At 33.5% G+C, this 19,470-nt stretch overlaps 1 protein-coding gene across 3 annotated transcripts in view; it reads right to left on the bottom strand.

Annotated features, from left to right (window-relative positions):
* The window catches only part of Dhit (Double hit), a 938,600-nt gene that overhangs the window by 25,534 nt on the left and 893,596 nt on the right, over window positions 1–19,470 (bottom strand). For 2 of the 3 annotated variants that reach the window (XM_069825307.1, XM_069825306.1), the window contains exons 4-7: window positions 15,419–15,480; window positions 10,582–10,748; window positions 7,580–8,346; window positions 304–1,278 (exon numbers count right to left, since the gene is read on the bottom strand). In XM_069825307.1, coding sequence (XP_069681408.1) covers window positions 8,095–8,346; window positions 10,582–10,748; window positions 15,419–15,480 — 481 coding nt within the window. In that variant the 3' untranslated portion in view covers window positions 304–1,278; window positions 7,580–8,094. Of the gene's footprint in view, window positions 1–303; window positions 1,279–7,466; window positions 8,347–10,581; window positions 10,749–15,418; window positions 15,481–19,470 lie in introns of those variants that run through there. The other variant, XM_069825308.1, reaches the window with a different exon arrangement.

Consider the following 19,470-nt stretch of genomic DNA (forward strand, 5'->3'; position numbering starts at 1 on the left):
TTTTTTTTTTAATTTGGTTACCTTAGAATATATATTTCAAAACACATTAATTTTATATTTAAACTTAAATTTTTTGCAGTTTAAGCATACTAATTAGAGATTTATAAAATTTTAATATGTTGGAACAATTTTTGGAAAGGTATTTCGTTGCATTTAATATAGCTTCATTTTTATTTGTCATGTTAATACAATATTTTTCTTACGTCTGCGAAAATTTAAAATTTATATGTCAAAACTTATAAGATATTTTGTTTCACAGTGCTTGAGACAGGGAGATCTAATGAACCAACATTGAGAGCTCACCTGTTTTAACTGCGACTGAATATATTACTGCATAATGATGGTAATACGTGTTAGGTCTCAAGTTGGCCGTGAAATTGCTAATTCTCTTGTACATCCTAGATCCTCCCGAACTTGATCTTATTTTATTGTGATTTTCCACCTCTCGCACCATGTAAAATAATAATGAAATACCAGATATTAGCATTACAAAGTATGTTTTCTATATACTAGTTTTAAAATTCTTTATTACCTATAATTTATAGTTGTAAGAAAGTCATAATTTTTTAAATAAATAAATAGGCCTAGACAAGAATGATAACTGAATGATTAAGAATTTAAATATGCTAAAAATATAGCCTAGAATTTTTAGATTATAATTAAAAAACATGAATGCTTACTTAATTGTGTCAGAAATTATAACAAACCTTTGTGTAAAAAATATAGGTCTACCAATTGTTTTAAGTGAAATTGTATCAGTTCCCTAACCTCTCTTTTTTTTTGCAAATAATAACTGGCAATGCTTGTTGGTAGATTTTTTTTAAGCAGTGTCAGATAGTAAAGGGATGACATATTAAGTGTAAATTGTCTTGTTAAGTGCTGAATTTATTGTTGTTGTTATTATTTAAAATTATTTGAAATTTATGTTGAAATTTTTGTATGTTGTATTTTAGTTTTTTATATTGTCAGTGATACATTTGACATATCCCATAGTATCATGTATGTGATCAACTGGACATAGTAAATGAATGTGTATATGTAACAAATTGTTTATACATGAAGTAAAAATATTACTTTAAGAATCAAATGGATATTAATGAATAATAACTTAAGATTTAAAATAATATTAATACTTCTCCAACAGTTACCTTGCAATATACTAAAGCTTTTAGTAATAACACAGACACCTTCCTCGACTTCTATCCGAAACTCATCATTTCCGGGCCAATGAAAATTTTCTAGAGTAACGGTGACTCAATAGACTTTGGAGTTTTCAATCTGTAAACGAAAATAAACATAATAAAATATGGTCAATTTGAAGTACTGTACTTATAGCTTAGTATTGTGATACTAATTTGTTTGTATGATTCTTGAATGTATTGAGTGATCCAGTCTGCAATCAATTGCCACACAATACTGGTGCTGACAGCAATCAGCTAAAGGCTGCCCTCTACATGCACAAGCCAAAGGTTATTCAGTCAAGCATGCGTTGTGTGTTTCTAGCTCTTCTTTGTGCTTGAATGAATTTTGAACAAAACATGATGGCTCGTTCCACAAGGAGCTGTCATGTCATTTGACGGAAATTGTTTATACCAAGAGGCACATTGTGCAAAATAATGATAGTAGACACACACCGTTTTTGAAATCGAACTACAACAAGTGGTACTTAATTTCATCAGAAGGCGCCAAAACTATCTGGAATAAAATGGTTGATACCAGTACATTCAGAACCTTCTTGTTTAGTTGGGATATGTATATAAATCTTAAACTGTTTGTACACTGCTCCATCGATTTAGTAGAAAGTCAGTGTTCATCTACTCAGATATAACACGCGGAGCAAGTCTCCTGCAATTGGCAAGCATCGTCTTTTGGTGGAGCAGTGGTATTCAATCTAGGGTATGCATACCCCCAGGGGTACATGGGGTTGCCTCAAGGGGTAAGCATCTCGCTGATTATGTATGTAAAAATGCTGACATATTTATTTTATTACACTTTTGTTGATAATTATTGCATTATATTAGTTTCTTTTGCAATATCAACTCTTGCTTTTGCTTGCTTGAATAACAGGAGTCCATCTTAACAGTTGTTAATGAATATATTCTGGAACTTCTTCTTTACATCAAGAAAAATCTTTATGGCTTCACCAGTAGGATGGATAAACATGAGTATAATATTCGGAATAAAGAAAAACTGGACATACCATTTTGCAGACTATCCAAAGTTAAAAGTAGTCCTAACATGTTGGGCTGTAGGATGTTCAACATGTTACCACAAGAAGCACAGGAAATGTCACTAGACATATTCAAAGTCAAAGTGAAAACGTGGCTTCTTAGAAACCCATTCTATTCTGTGTAAGAATATTTTGAGTTAGAAAACCAAGCTGTAGATATTTTTTAGGTTTCTTTCTCTGAATTTTATTATTATTTTGTAATATATTAGGAAATTCTCATAAATTAAGTTAATTCTTGTTTTATTGTATATAAATGGAGCATATCAAATAATATTTGTGATCAATGTGTTACAATTTTCATCTAGATATTAGCCTATTTTTGATAATCTTGACTCTCAATTGTAAACTCTAAGGAGTATTTGTGATCATTTTGTTTTATGTTTAGTGTTGTAATAGAATAGAATAATTTTCATTTTTGCACGATAATTTCACACGTGTAATTTGACAATGTCATTAGCTTTTGCTATAACGACAGCTAATAAATACTATACTATACCATTTTACTTAAATTATTACTATTATTATTTCATTAATAACTAATGTATAATAATAATAATAATAATAATAATAATAATAATAATTTATTTTTAGTACAATATCAATCATAGTCTTTTCTTAATTCTTATATAATAAACTTTGGGGCTACAAATATATTTTGAGGTTATACTAGCAAAAAAAGATTGAATACCACTGAGGCAGAACAAGAAAGTCCAGGAATATTATGGACAGTAAAAAATCGATTATACAGGAATGGGTATTTAAGAGTTATTAATTCAAGAATGAATATATGAATAAACGAAAGAATGAATAAATAAATAAATAAATAAATAAACTAATAAATAAATATATAAAGAAGTAAATAAGTAAAGGAAGGAAGTAATGAAGAAGTGAATAAATGAACGAATGAATAAATGAATGAATGAATTATTAATTAATTAAGGAATAAATGAAAAATAAATAAATAAATAAATAAATATTACCTTACTTTCTCCAGCAATATCTTTAACATTTGTGCCGCAGACTGCGTTGTACTGTTTTCTGCTTTCTTCAGACTCAAACGCTTTCTACTAAATCGACGGAGCAGTATATTTACCCAGTATTAATTTGTTTGAAACTGGTTGATGTTGCTTTGTATTAACGACAACTAAGGAAATGCATTGTCACAGTGTATAGACTTGGCCGCTGACAGCACATATACTGTGTGGTGATGGATTACAAATGGATCACTCAGTATATTTTACATCCATATCATTGCACTGTTCGGCCAGTTCTGTGTGAAATTTTAGGATTTGGAGTTTTAACCTCCAAAACAGAAATTCTAACTTTTTTTTTTTTCGCATATAACAATATAACACTGCCCTTCTAACGCATATACTTCCATTCTTAGGACTTCATAATGCAAGCAGCTAATGCAGGCTAATATTTAGGCTGAATGAAGTAACTCCAGTGAAGAAACAGTTACTATAAATTCCTACAGGTATAACGTACGCATGTGCAATAGAAAGGAAATGGAAAAGTCAACTAAAGATAGGAGAAAAATTGGAACAGTAGTAAAGCAGCAACAATTAATGTTTCCTATTTCCCTACTTAAAAGAAAAAAAATATATTGAATTCTTCAGATTATGTACAACCATAATCATTCGAATGTCTTGCCCCTAAGTACCTCACACACACACACACACTGTAGATAAAAAAACTGCAGTTAATAAAATTAAAAGATAAGAAGCATCTGAACCTAGCTTTCGTTATTGGCAGATATTAGATTTAAAATACTCTCTTGTCTAGTGATATAGAATTTTATGGATTGTCATAAATTTCCACTTTTGTTATAAATCACACATTATGTGTCAGGTGGAGAGAGACACTATTCCTACAACATTTCTGCTTAAACGTTAATTTCAATCTTAATTTCCAGAATTACCTGCATTGGACATTAGTATGTCGTGTTTCTCAACAGATATTTTCTGGGAATTATTTCTATTTTTGTCATAAGAGGAAATATATTAGTAACTACGTAAAATAAAAATAAAGCCGTTGTCACTTCTGTCTCCCGTCCTATGAGGCAAGTAAAAGAAGACTTAAATGGAAATCCATGCTTTGTTTGTTAGCCTTTGCACAAGTTGGGAACAGCCAGAAAATAGTGTTACGAATTTATTCGTAAGCCATTTAAGAGCTCTGTTGCCGATCACCTGAGTGCTCGTCTTTCATATTAAACAGACTGTACTTTCTTCTCACTTAAAAATTATAAAAACATTTTTTACATATCCTCACCAGTTATGAATTTATGGCTGTTTTTTCATGCATGTGACTTAGGTGCAGTATGATGTCTTTCTCCTTTAACCATTTCAAGAATTTAAGGGGAGAGGATGGTATTTTTTAAAACTTTTTTCCTATTTGGTGTAAAATATAAATTTTTTTGTATGTAGAGAGCTCATAACTGTGACAACTCAATCAAATAAAAATATTTTGAAAAAAAAAAAAATTAGGGGGGGGCCCAAATTTGAAAAAAAATATACCCAATGCAGGACTGTACTAAAACCGATATATTTAAACCGGTTTTAAAGATAGATTTAAACAATTTTTTTGCAATGTATTTGCAAAAGCATGTTCTACAAACTCTCTGTAACAGAATTTTGATATTAGTCCCTACGTTTGGAAAATAAACAATTAAAATTTAATAACAATTTTCTGATTTCCTTTCTTGCAAACAAACGGACGTATTTTTAAAATGAAATCAATTAACAAAATTCTGTTACACAGAAAAGTTTCCTAATAGTCTAAAGAATGTGTGTTCTAAATTTCATGCATGTATCTTTAATAGTTCAGAAATTATATCCATTTTTGTCTGGCAATGTAGCAAAAAAAAACTGAAGTTACTGGAAACCGATAAAAGCGGGCGTGTGGTTTAAAAATCCATAGCGCAGGAAGTTTAAAAATGACGACTCAACATCCGACAAGGGCACAAATACTCACAAAATGTTATGCTATGCATTCCACACATATCACAGAGTATTTTAAAGATTTTTTTTTAATTTACCCATTTTTCACCAAAAAATACCATCCTCTCCCCTTAAGAGTTGAAAAACCAAATGGGATATAAATTTGAAATGTATATGTGTAAACAAGAAAAACTTTAGTTTTTACACTGTCTATAAATTTTCTACATTTTATTCATTTGTAGTGTGACAAAAATGGAGCCAATATCACTTCATTTCAATGGACATGTAAAACAGATATTGAGTCCGCAGTGAGGCAGTGAAAGATCACATGACATCGTTTTATTTTTCAAGCTCAGCCGTAGGCTATAAGCCTAGTGTGGCCTTTCACGCTAAATTATATGTTTTCTGAAAATCACTACACATTACAGCCAGATGAAGTACCACCATATTCCTACAGTACTAAGATGTTCATAATTTCTTGATTGAGAATCTTACTAATGGGTGGACTGAAAGAGAACACTCAATACTTCGACCTCCCAGATCCGCTACATATTACAAACAATATTAATTAGAATTGCCAGACATCTTAGAAACGAATAAGGGAAAGAAACATGCAAACATCTCCTGATGAGTAAAAGACATAAATTACCAGTAATATTGTTTATAATCAGTTCATAAAACATGAATTCTCATTTCGTACATTCATTTAACATTTTACACACAAATTTTCTGAATAAAATTTACCATCAGCATTTGTCATTTCTAGACACATTCTCTAATTTTTTGACTAAGGAGCAAACATTTCCCTTTTTACGAGTATCTAATTATTTATGTTATTACTAGTATTTTGCTTCAGTTTTTAGATTATTTTTGATTCTGTTTGTATGATTTGTTTTTCCTTATTTTATTTCCTTCTCAATCAAGTTTACTGTTTTCTTTTCTTTGTATTGTTTAAGTGTTTATACCGTTATCATTTCTGATTGGTCATCTAAATTCTAATTTGCATTGTTACGTAGGTTGTGTGCTGTTGCTCAAACAATTTATTTTGAGGTTAGATTGACATTAATTTTATTACGGTATATTTTACTTCTTTGGTTGGTAGTTATAATTTAATAGAATTGTTATTTCTTAATTGCCCACTTCAGAGATATTTGGCAGACCTATGCAACAATTCTTGTGACAATAGCTATGCTGAAAATTGTAAAAAAGAAACAGTATCATTACCGTACCGTAACCAAATTCTGTTTAGATTAATTTATGTCTAGTTATATCCACATTTTGTGTGTTTCATAATTATGAAGAGATTAGATAGAATACCGGTACTCTTTTTATAAGTACAAATTAACTGAAAGTTTAGTAATTTGAAAAAATTGCCAATATCTTAGAAAACTGTCTCTCATTTACTATAATGTACTATCTTAATTTGAATCATTCAACTGTGAGTTTTAAAATAGAGGACAATTATGAAAGACATGGGAAATTAAATTACATTATCTTTTAGAATACGAGACATCTGGCAACCCTGCTACTAACGTACTTCCTTTGCCACAATCACTTGAAGGCTCATGAGTTAAAATACCTGCTATTTAGGCTGGAGTGATGAATGAATTAGAATATCGATTTGATACATGCTGTGCTCACAGTAAAAATTTGTAGATAGTGTAAAAGCTTACACATTTATTTCTGCACTAAAATTTATTTGGTTTTTCAATATAAATTTCTTGAAACTGCTCAATATTTTTTTAATAAATTCTGTTTAATATTTTACTTTTCAGAAACTGAATTTGTGACTGTCAGTTGCATTGCATGACTAAATTATCTACACGAGAATATTACAGCAATAAGTCTTTTGGTCCAAAAAGGTTATTTTAATAACACAAACTGTTAAACAAATGAAATGCAGACCTATTTACTCTTAAATGTGATTGATTTATGAAATTAACGTGGCTTAGAATCTGATGTGCTACCATTTCGCTTAATAACACATAGCCTACTGTCTTTGTCTATAATTGATTAAAAGTTTTAAATTATTTTTTCTGAAATTAAAATAATATTTGTTACAGAAAATACCTGTTGAGGTACAAAAATATAACAGAGTTGGTTATATAATACTTTTAAAAGTTTATTACGCATTTGGGATAAAATGGAAAGTTAATTTGGAGTATATATTCCTCTGCATTGCATGCTGAATCAATGTCAGAAGGATAAAATGTTACGGCATGACCTGAGGCACAGAGTGCAGCTCTTTTTCTGTTTCAAGTTTGTATCCTTTTGTCATTTTTGAGTACACTGACCTGCATAACCTTTTTTTTTTTTTTTTTTCGTATTTCAATTATGCAACAATAATTAACTAACAGTGTGGCATAATTTACTCAATTCTCTTGGTCTCATACAGAAATTCACTACGTACCGTATGAACCTCTCAGTTTCTACACGTTATGTGGCCGACAGAGTACACTTGGAATGAATCTCATTCAGTTATGTTAACAGAGCACCCTTCATATTAACGAAGATAGTCTTCCGATTTTTCACCGAGTCCTTAACCTTGTTCTTTCCAGTTCCTTTTATTAATATAAACGAATATAGTTGAATGTGGGTGAAGAGACATATTCACATGTCCCTGGCGTATGTGCGTGTATGTTAAAGTATTCTCACTCTTCAGGTTTGTTCACGTAACCTGATTTTGTATGTTCAATCCACTGACTAGATAAAACAATAAGATCACCAGTTTCTCCGTGTCACGGGTGACAACTTTGGTACAAGAAACACAGCGGAACAGATGGTGTTGACATACAGTATTGCCTTCAAAATGCCTTGAGCTTCGAACATGCATAGACGAGAACGAATCTTCTGCAGGTGATGATGGAAAAGTTTCCCCTTTCCTAGCGGTATAACTCATCTGGCCCACATGCTGGTATTATGACATTACGCATTGCTTTCCTTACGTCCGCCACTTTGTGTGGCGGTTGGTGTCCCTGCTGAACTACCTCCACCACCATTGTTTCCATTGTTGTTCAGTTGTGCCAACTGCTTGAAGAGAGATGAGTTAACAAAGCGAGGATACGAGTCGCGGTGCATGAGCGTGTAGATTTGGAGCTGAGCCTCGTCGAATGTGTGGGGCGTCGGGTCGACCATGTTGCGATTCACGATCTCCCGTACCCTTGAGTCCAGACTCACCTGCAACATAACAATCAGGCGTTATCAGCACATTTTCGCGACCAAAATTGCTCAAAAAGTGACTATTAAAATGACACTAATGCTTACAATTTAAGAAAAATTGTCCTAAAAATGTTTATTAAATGAAACCACAGCTACAATGTCGAAAAAATGGCATTAAAACTGCTAACTGAAGGAAGAAAATACTGTAATTTCATTTAGAAACACGCCTAGTTGTCACTGATCATGAGAGAGCTTTCGAGTAACTTAACAACAACAACTTACTTACTTACAAATGGCTTTTAAGGAACCCGAAGGTTCATTGCCGCCCTCACATAAGCCTGCCATCGGTCCCTATCCTGTGCAAGATTAATCCAGTCTCTATCATCATACCCACCTCCCTCAAATCCATTTTAATATTATCCTCCCATCTACGTCTAGGCCTCCCCAAAGGTCTTTTTCCCTCAGGTCTCCCAACTAACACTCTATATGCATTTCTGGATTCGCCCATACGTGCTACATGCCCTGCCCATCTCAAACGTCTGGATTTAATGTTCCTAATTATGTCAGGTGAAGAATACAATGCGTGCAGTTCTGCGTTGTGTAACTTCATCCCGCTTAGCCCCAAATATTTTCCTAAGCACCTTATTCTCAAACACCCTTAACCTATGTTCCTCTCTCAGAGTGAGAGTCCAAGTTTCACAACCATACAGAAGAACCGGTAATATAACTGTTTTATAAATTCTAACTTTCAGATTTTTGGACAGCAGACTGGATGATAAGAGCTTCTCAACCGAATAATAACACGCATTTCCCATATTTATTCTGCGTTTAATTTCCTCCCGAGTGACATTTATATTTGTTACTGTTGCTCCAAGATATTTGAATTTTTCCACCTCTTCGAAGGATAAATCTCCAATTTTTATATTTCCATTTCGTACAATATTCTGGTCACGAGACATAATCATATACTTTGTCTTTTCGGGATTTACTTCCAATCCTATCGCTTTACTTGCTTCAAGTAAAATTTCCGTGCTTTCACTAATTGTTTGTGGATTTTCTCCTAACATATTCACGTCATCAGCATAGACAAGCAGCTGATGTAACCCGTTCAATTCCAAACCCTGCCTGTTATCCTGAACTTTCCTAATGGCATATTCTAAAGCGAAGTTAAAAAGTAAAGGTGATAGTACATCTCCCTGCTTTAGCCCGCAGTGAATTGGAAAAGCATCAGATAGAAACTGGCCTATACGGACTCTGCTGTATGTTTCACTGAGACACATTTTAATTAATCGAACTAGTTTCTTGGGAATACCAAATTCAATAAGAATATTATATAAAACTTCTCTCATAACCGAGTCATATCCTTTTGAAATCTATGAATAACTGATGTACTGTACCCTTATACTCCCATTTTTCTGCAATATCTGTCGAATACAAAAAATCTGATCAATAGTCGATCTATTACGCCTAAAACCGCACTGATGATCCCCAATAATTTCATCTACGTACGGAGTTAATCTTCTCAAAAGAATATTGGACAAAATTTTGTACGACGTCAGCAAAAGTGATATTCCTCGAAAGTTACCACAGTTAGTCTTGTCCCCCTTCTTAATAATAATAATAATAATAATAATAATAATAATAATAATAATAATAATAATAATAATAATAATAATAATAATAATAATAATAATAATTCACCTTGAAGGAATATTACCATCTTCTTGCCTCTTTAAACCACTGCAAATCGAGTTATTATCCAATAAACAGTAAAATAATATGCAGACGCATGTTTTAGTACAACTTACTAATGAAAATGGACATAAATAATAAGATATTTGGTAAAAATGTCCACTTTCACAACCCAAACCTTTTCAGGGTAACCAATAATAGTTACGTGAAAAAACATTAAATCGAGTGTTAAATGTAAGGTTTGATTTCAACTGCATAAAACAAGTCTATTGACAACTAATAAATTAATACAGGTTACTTTTGTTTCCATTATGTTGGCTATATCACCATACACCAAATGTTAATAAAGTAATGTCTCTGTGCACGCATCTTTACTGCAATCCAATAAAGTGCTAGTTCGGATTGTAGCTATAAAATAAATTACATCTTCCAATATAACTTACTTGCTTTTCAGTGTCGCCATACTGGAATACGCACAGCTGGATAAATTAATGTCCTAACTTTACACATTGTCCGCAATTCCTCATTATCACTTACTAAGATTTGAATACAAACTTGTACCTCTTTGGGCGAGAGTATTGAGATGTAGTCCTCGTAAATGAACCTGGCTTTCTCTTCCACAACATCTGGGTTGGTCTCCTTCTTGAGTTCTTCACAGGCGAGCCAGAAGAGAATGTTCTCTTCACTGTATTCACAACGCAGGAAGTCCCTGAACACTTTTCTACCAGCTGTGAACACAAACATAATATGATTCAGTAAAGGTCCAAGTCAATATATTACCGGTATTGAATTTAATTATTGTGACAGCGACGTGAGAATCGAACTCACGACCAGCGTCCCGCAAGAAAGCAGATCGCACAGGCTCCACGGAACATTGAGTGACGTCGCGCGGTGGAGAGAAGAGAGAGGGTGTATTACGTCAAGGCGACGAGGCTGCGCGCGCAGCTGCTACTTAACGCAGTGAATGTGGAACGACCTTCCCGACTATTCCAGAAGTCTGTCGATGTAGAGATATCGAGATAATTCTCTACACACCTGTAGAAAATTCTCGCAACTATGATTTTGCTATAAAAGAAGAAGCGCCAGCGAACTAGAGCAGAGTTTTCAGTTATTCAGTCAGTGAGAAAGCCAGAGCAAGCAAGCCAGCCGGAGTTCGACTCGAGTGTGCGTCCGCATCTGCGTCAGCATCCGAAGGCCTGAGTTCGAGTGCAGTGGACCGCAGTTGGAGGGACCTGAGTTCGAGTGCAGTGGACCGCAGTTGGAGGGACCCGAGTTCGAGTACAGTGAACTGTCTCTGAAGGTCTGTGGTTCGAGATACCGTGAACTCGAGTGACTGAGATAGAAGAACTGTGAACTGAGAACTAGTAGTTCTGATTTGTAAATAGTGCTTTGTAAATATTAGTTAAGATTAACAGTTCATTGTTGTGCGTAATAGTCCAAGTAAATTGTCATTGTCGTCGGTGGAGTGCTATAACGAATACTGTGTTGAGTGAAGATCCAATTGTTGACGAGAGCGTTTAAGGTGAATTGTAGAAAGGAATTATTGTTGTGACGAATAAATTACATTGTTGTTACTAATAAAATTCACATTATTATTAAACTTGCATTTGATACCAGTATTTATTTATAATAAAACTAGATATACTAAAGAATCAGGAACATACATATAAGTAAAGCTCGTGCTCGGATGTTGTTCCATTTAATACAAGAAATACGGAAGTTAATACTCAGAAATATATAAAAAAACATAAAAACAAAAAAATTATTTTGTACATACAGTCAATTTAAATATCATCCATAAACAAATAATTAATTATTCATTAGAAAGTCTAGAATTTGAAATCTTCGACAATATGCACATACTATTCCGTGATGAAATTGTGCTTACGCCTAAATGTAAAGAATAACGAAGAGATTAGTAAGTATTCTGTTCCTTAACAACAGAAAGAATATCATCGAAATGATAGCCGTCCAAATCTTGGATTTAAAATATCGGCATCCTAATCAATTCAAATGAACAAAAAAGAAAATGTAAATTAATGTTAAAGAAATACAATATGAAATTTTAAAAAAGAATATTCTGCGACAAGATATGGTAACTATCAAAACGATAAAAAATTATTAAAAATAAATAATATAATTGAATATTATAAAGATGAATAGAGATGGTGATTGATGATGTTCAATGAAGATTTTAAAATGGTTAATACAATTGTCTGAAGAGTCTTATCAGGAACCTTTAATTTTCTGAGGATCTCCAATGTAAATTTGGGAATTGTTCCTCGCGCACCAAACATAAGTCCATTCTTAAAAGGAGGCCTTGCATCGTTTGTCAGTTGTTAAAGAATGAAAGTAATTTACTTTCAACACGCTACTTATAATAAATATCGAATTTATAACACTATCGTCAACTGTTAAAAAGCCTCATTTTGCCGAAGGCTGTCTAAAATACGAGTAGTAGGGGAGAGTTGGGTAGTATCGGACATCGGGTAATAGTCGGACAGTGAGTTTCTTTCATCTACCACCACATGATAGTACCTGAATGACATGGTTACGTTTCTGTGATGTCGCATACAGAAACGTAACAGTGTTATTCAGGTACTACTATCTGGTGGTAGATGAAAGAAACACACTGTCCGATATTACCCGATGTCCGATACTACCCAACTCTCCCCTATATTACGAGACAAGCGTGGTAGGCCTAAGTGCATTATAACAGAATCGAGGAAAAGTTATAGAAGATGAGACGATATTAATAAAAAATAAATTCATTTAAAGAAATTGTTTTTGAAGGCTAACATTTTTATGTGTGATCGCCGTTTGTTATTTGTCGAGATGTGCCATTTATTATTATTATTATTATTATTATTATTATTATTATTATTATTATTCGTATTTGTTGATATGTGTTATTCATTGTAAAAATGTTGTAGTAAAATAAATTATAGAAAGTTTAGTTTTGTCTTCAAAGAAGTAAATAGGTGGCACATTATTTATACATCGTTATAAATAAAATACCATACAGAAAATGTTTGTAGGTGCAACATCAATTATACATCAGTGTAAATAATTTGCATACCGGTATAGGTTAATGCTTGAATTCGTATTTTACTACATCAATGTTTTCGCGTTTAGTCACGACCCAACGAAAGGCGCTCAGAGCATTAAAAACTGAAAATCGTCAGAATTATGTCTTAACTTACATTAATTCCTGTTTTCTTACTAATCTCCACTGCAATAAATTAATTTAGAAAGACTACAGGTATAATAGGACATTTAGTTATTTCCTCATAGCACATAGTGGTGCGCGACACTGATAGTTCGTTACTTTTAAGTAAATAAATAAAAGCTGATTTGATTTATTTACTTACCGCACGTGTGTTGTAAGCAAATACCTTACTATAATGTATTTGTTGTAAGTTTAACTTACAAGGCCTACCAACAACATCGGTAAGGTTGTTAAAAACATGATCGGCCAAAAAAAGGAATTTAATCGTTGCTAAATAAGAAATTATATTAGCATATCTCTGCAACAATCACCTTTTGATGTTGCATTAACTTACAAGGCCTAGCAACAACATCGGTAAGGTTGTTAAAAAACATGATCGGCCAAAAAAGGAATTTAATCGTTGCTAAATAAGAAATTATATTAGCATATCTCTGCAACAATCACCTTTTGATGTCGCATTAACTTACAAGGCCTAGCAACAACATCGGTAAGGTTGTTAAAAAACATGATCGGCCAAAAAAGGAATTTAATCGTTGCCAAATAAGAAATTATATTAGCATATCTCTGCAACAATCACTTTTTGATGTTGCATTAACTTACAAGGCCTACCAACAACATCGGTAAGGTTTTGTTAAAAAACATGATCGGCCAGAAAAGGAATTTAATCGTTGCTAAATAAGAAATTATATTAGCATATCTCTACAACAATTACTTTTTGATATTGCATTAAATTACAAGGCCTACCAACTACATCGTTAAGGTTGTTAAAAACATGATCGGCTAAAAAGGAATTTAATTGTTGCAAAATAAGAAATTATATTAGCATATCTCTGCAACAATCACTTTTTGATGTTGCATTAACTTACAAGGCCTACCAACAACATCGGTAAGGTTGTTAAAAACATAATCGGCCAAAAAAGGAATTTAATCGTTGCAAAATAAGAAATTATATTAGCATATCTCTGCAACAATCACCATTTGATGTTGCATTAACTTACAAGGCCTACCAACAACATCGGTAAGGTTGTTAAAAACATAATCGGCCAAAAAAGGAATTTAATCGTTGCTAAATAAGAAATTATATTAGCATATCTCTGCAACAATCACTTTTTGATATTGCATTAACTTACAAGGCCTACCAACTACATAGTTAATGTTGTTAAAAACATGATCGGCTAAAAAGAAATTTAATAGTTGCAAAATAAGAAATTATATTAGCATATCTCTACAACAATCACTTTTTGATATTGCATTAACTTACAAGGCCTACCAACTACATAGTTAATGTTGTTAAAAACATGATCGGCTAAAAAGAAATTTAATAGTTGCAAAATAAGAAATTATATTAGCATATCTCTGCAACAATCACTTTTTGATGTTGCATTAACTTACAAGGCCTACCAACTATATCGTTAGTGTTGTTAAAAACATGATCGGCTAAAAAGGAATTTAATCGTTGCAAAATAAGAAATTATATTAGCATATCTCTGCAACAATCACTTTTTGATGTTGCATTAACTTACAAGGCCTACCAACTATATCGTTAGTGTTGTTAAAAACATGATCGGCTAAAAAGGAATTTAATCGTTGCTAAATAAGAAATTATATTAGCATATCTCTGCAACAATCACTTTTTGATGTTGCATTAACTTACAAGGCCTACCAACTATATCGTTAGTGTTGTTAAAAACATGATCGGCTAAAAAGGAATTTAATCGTTGCTAAATAAGAAATTATATTAGCATATCTCTGCAACAATCACTTTTTGATGTTGCATTAACTTACAAGGCCTACCAACTATATCGTTAGTGTTGTTAAAAACATGATCGGCTAAAAAGGAATTTAATCGTTGCTAAATAAGAAATTATATTAGCATATCTCTGCAACAATCACTTTTGGAGACAGTAAGTTCGAAACTCAAAGTTTTTTTTTTTTTCTAAAATAAATACATTCGGAGGAAGATTACATTGGGAACCTACGTCCACACATCCAATCCAGTCACCGCTAGTATTGTTTCATGAGTATTTGTGTCAGAGCAGGGAGAAAACAGCCCACTAGGGAATCAAACTTTGATTTGGTGAAGCACCACCATGAAACGCGATCAGATACTGCAGCTATGTGATCCAAAGTTGGAAACAGTACGTACACAATGTAACAGAGATGACTTACCAGAATTCCTCATGAGTTTGTCGAACGATTTTCCCCAACTTCGGATTTCCTCCAAAGTCGGCCTGCAACAAACAGAACAAGATGGAATAATTTTATGAAGTGCTATACAAAGTAGAATTAGCAATGTCAGACGTTTTCTTCCATGTTATACACTGCAGAATATATAGTGTTAAAAAATAACGTTTACAACGATTCAGGGGTGATAGAAGAGGTAAAAACGAATATCTGTTTTAAGTGATGATAAAAGTTTAGGAGATGCGCCGTTTTGTCGCTAGATGACCTGAAGGATAGATGACTTGACTTCCGTCACAACACACACTGGTTAGGTCTGTTTGTGCACGATCATCTTGTAGGGCCTTATCTGTTACCTAACTCTCTCCGCGGTGGTAATTATTTTGTTTTTCTACGCGACGTCCCACTGAACATCAGAGAACGAATATGGTTTCAGCATGACGGTTCCCCTCCACACTTTGATCGTCGTGTCAGGAACCACCTAAATGCTACATTTTCCGACCGTTGGATTGGCAGGGGTGGGCCGGTACCGTGGCCACCTCGATCACCGGACCTAACCCCACTGGATTTCTTTTTGTGGGGAGATGTGAAACGTTTTGTGTATGAGACACCGATCGATACGGCAGAAGACTTAGTTGCTCGCGTTGTTGAAGCTGCACATGTTATTAGAGACAATGTTGGCCTTTTTGAGCGTTGCAGACACTCCATAGTACGCAGGTACCAGTTGTGCAATGCCTTCAATGGACGGCAGTTTGAACACCGCCTCTAAAACGACAATTGGTCTTGTTCTTTATGGATTATACTAACACTTATGTACACAATAAACGGCGCATCTGCCAAAGTTTTGTCACTTACAAAAGATATTTGTTTTTACCTCCTCTATTATCCCTGAAACATTGTAAAGTTATTTTTTAACACTCTGTATAGAAAATTATGTGATGCTTCGAATAAAGAACAGAAGTTGCTCCTAAGTTAGGGTTCCCAGACGTCCCGTAAAATACGGGATCGTCCCGTTGTTCCGAGAAAAGTCTTCGGGACAGCTTTTCGTCCCATATTTTAGAGTTATAACACAGTCTAGTATAAACAGTCACGAAGCTTGACTTGTCGAGGGTACTAAGAACAATAGACTATGCCGGTACTATTTCGCATTGTCTGTAATGGGGCAATACTAGCGATCCTAGTGGTTAGCAACTATCTATGGGTGCATATTTCCTACATACTGAGCTTCGTGATTGAAGAGAGAAGAATCCAAAAAGGATAGCTGCCCTTCAAAAAGGGGTACCGAGCGGTAACAGCACCTAAATTAATTGTAGATCAACAATATTTTATTTTAAATTTAATTTTTTTTATTTTATTTTAATTTAATTTAATTTATTTTTGGGGGGCAGCTATGCTCGATATGAATAATTTATTTTTCATATATGAGCTGTACAGATGATTATTTACAATTAACAAGGAATGTCTTAAAACATTAATGGCTATATCTTGAAGTTCCAAAAGATCGATATGGAAACGATGAAAGAAATTGATACAAAATCTTGATATGGTGCCCCTTGCACCAAAGAGCAAGCCAATTACTTCCCAGCGACAAACGGGTATGCGGTATTTCTCTTCCAGATAAGGAAAGCAGGGTTCATAATGTCTTTTCTTTTCCAGATCTACTTCTTGTGGTTGGAATTCGACACCCTCAAATCTTATAGTGGGATCGATTATGAAGCCAATCTTTTGATTGTTATCAATTGCTATGATGTCGGCACGTTTGGTGGAGCCAGTGGATGAAATACAATGTACTTCTTAGACTGTGGTTCTAAACTGAGAAAAAACGGAAAATTTACAATGTCTATTCCATATTACAAACATCGCACTTCATCCTTGCAGGTGGTGACAAGTTTCTTGCAAAGGCCCTACTGACACGGAAAACAAAACGCTACTAACTTATGCATCAAATGATAGAAAACAAAATCGCTACGATAGGGATTAAACGCCTAATAAGAATGTATAAATGTAACCTTAGCAACATAGATTTTTTTTGTAATATTCTCACAGCCTTCAAAAGAAGGGCGTGTCATAAACGTCTTGCCTGTCTGCAATTTCTCATCTAATTTATTATGTAAACAATGCGTCGAGATTTGCGGAATATGATCCTGTCTTCATTTTAACTCTAGGGAAATACTCCGCTCTCAACTTAGATTCTATTCAGTTTTCACATTTTCAGTTTTATCACTTTCTTTGTCCATGAAAAGACGAGTAAGTTAAATTTATGTCTTCCTCTGGGAAATAACCGCAGGGATGGATCTTATCTAAATCTGCTAGAAGTTCGAGATGTTGAAAAGTTACAAAAAATAAAATAAAAATAATTATGACTGAAGAAGGCGTCTATGCAAAAGTGACGAAGATCAGTGAGAAGGTAAATCTTTATATTAACTCGCAGAATAGAGAATCAGTGCTTAATTATATAACAATATTTTAAAAGCTTATTTAATTAATTATCCTGAAATACAGCCACAGTTCGATTTATTAATACACTGGACTGCACTGATCCCAACTAATAATAATAATAATAATAATAATAATAATAATAATAATAATAATAATAATAATAATAACAACAACAATAATAACAGGCCCGTCATGAGGTAATTTGATTATTTATCCTTTTATATGAATAAATACGCGTTAAAAATTAGAAGAAATTTGAAACAAGCCTACCATTGGCAAGGAGAATTAATTGATAAATGTTTCCTTAGTTTATTCTTAAATTCGTTTGATGCCTGATAGTCTCTGACATTACTCCAAAGAGGAGAAATATCTGTAGTGAAAGAAGATGAGTATAAGAATATTCGGTGGGAGTATATGGATATACTGTGGTCGTGTGTCTAGATTATGATGGGTGGAAACATTTTTAAAACGGGACGCGAGATAGACAGGAGTAGAAAAATGTACTATATGTAAGAGTAGGGTAAGACAGTGGATTTTTCTATTGTATATATCTGTACTTATTTGTCGAATCTGAATCCACTGAATTTGTAAATTGAAGTGATACCACTTTAGCTATAACGAATAGAACTTCAATTCGACTACAACAGTGCAACTTTATTAACTAGGGAGTTCAGAAAGTAAGTGCACATTATTACATACAAATGGCTTTTAAGGAACCCGGAGGTCCATTGCCGCCCTCACATAAGCCCGCCATTGGTCCCTATCCTGAGCAAGATTAATCTAGTCTCTACCATCATATCCCACCTGCCTGAAATCCATTTTAATATTATCCTCCCATCTATGTCTCGGCCTCTCCAAAGGTTTTTTTCCCTCCGATCTCCAATTAGCACTCTATATGCATTTCTGGATTCGTTCATACGTGCTACATGCCCTGCCCATTTCAAACGTCTGGATTTAATGTTCCTAATTATGTCAGGTGAAGAATACAATGCGTGCAGTTCTGTGTTGTGTAATTTTCTCCATTCTCCTGTAATTTCATCCCTCTTAGCCCCAAATGTTTTCCTAAAAACCTTATTCTCAAACACCCTTAACCTCTGCTCTTCCCTCAAAGTAAGAGTCCAAGTTTCACAACCATACAGAACAACCGGTAATATAACTGTTTTATAAATTCTAACTTTCAGCTTTTTTGACAGCAGACTGGATGACAAACGCTTCTCAACCGAATAATAACAGGCATTTCTCATATTTATTCTGTATGTATGTATGTACTGCAATGGGTATATACCCGGTGGCAGTGGTAACTAATTACATCAATAAAGACAATAATAAACACAATTAATAAAAAATACTGCGTTTAATTTCCTCCCGAGTGTCATTTATATTTGTTACTGTTGTTCCAAGATATTTGAATTTTTCTACTTCTTCAAAGGATTTACTTTCAGACCTATCTCTGAACTTGCTTCAAGTAAAATTCCCGTGTTTTCCTTAATCATTTGTAGATTTTCTACTAACATATTCACGTCATCCGCATAGACAAGCAGCTGACATAACCCGATCAATTCCAAACCCTCTCTGTTATCATGGCATATTCTAGAGCAAAG

The sequence above is a fragment of the Periplaneta americana genome, chromosome 5 (assembly GCF_040183065.1).
Source record: "Periplaneta americana isolate PAMFEO1 chromosome 5, P.americana_PAMFEO1_priV1, whole genome shotgun sequence".
Lineage (NCBI taxonomy): Eukaryota > Metazoa > Arthropoda > Insecta > Blattodea > Blattidae > Periplaneta > Periplaneta americana.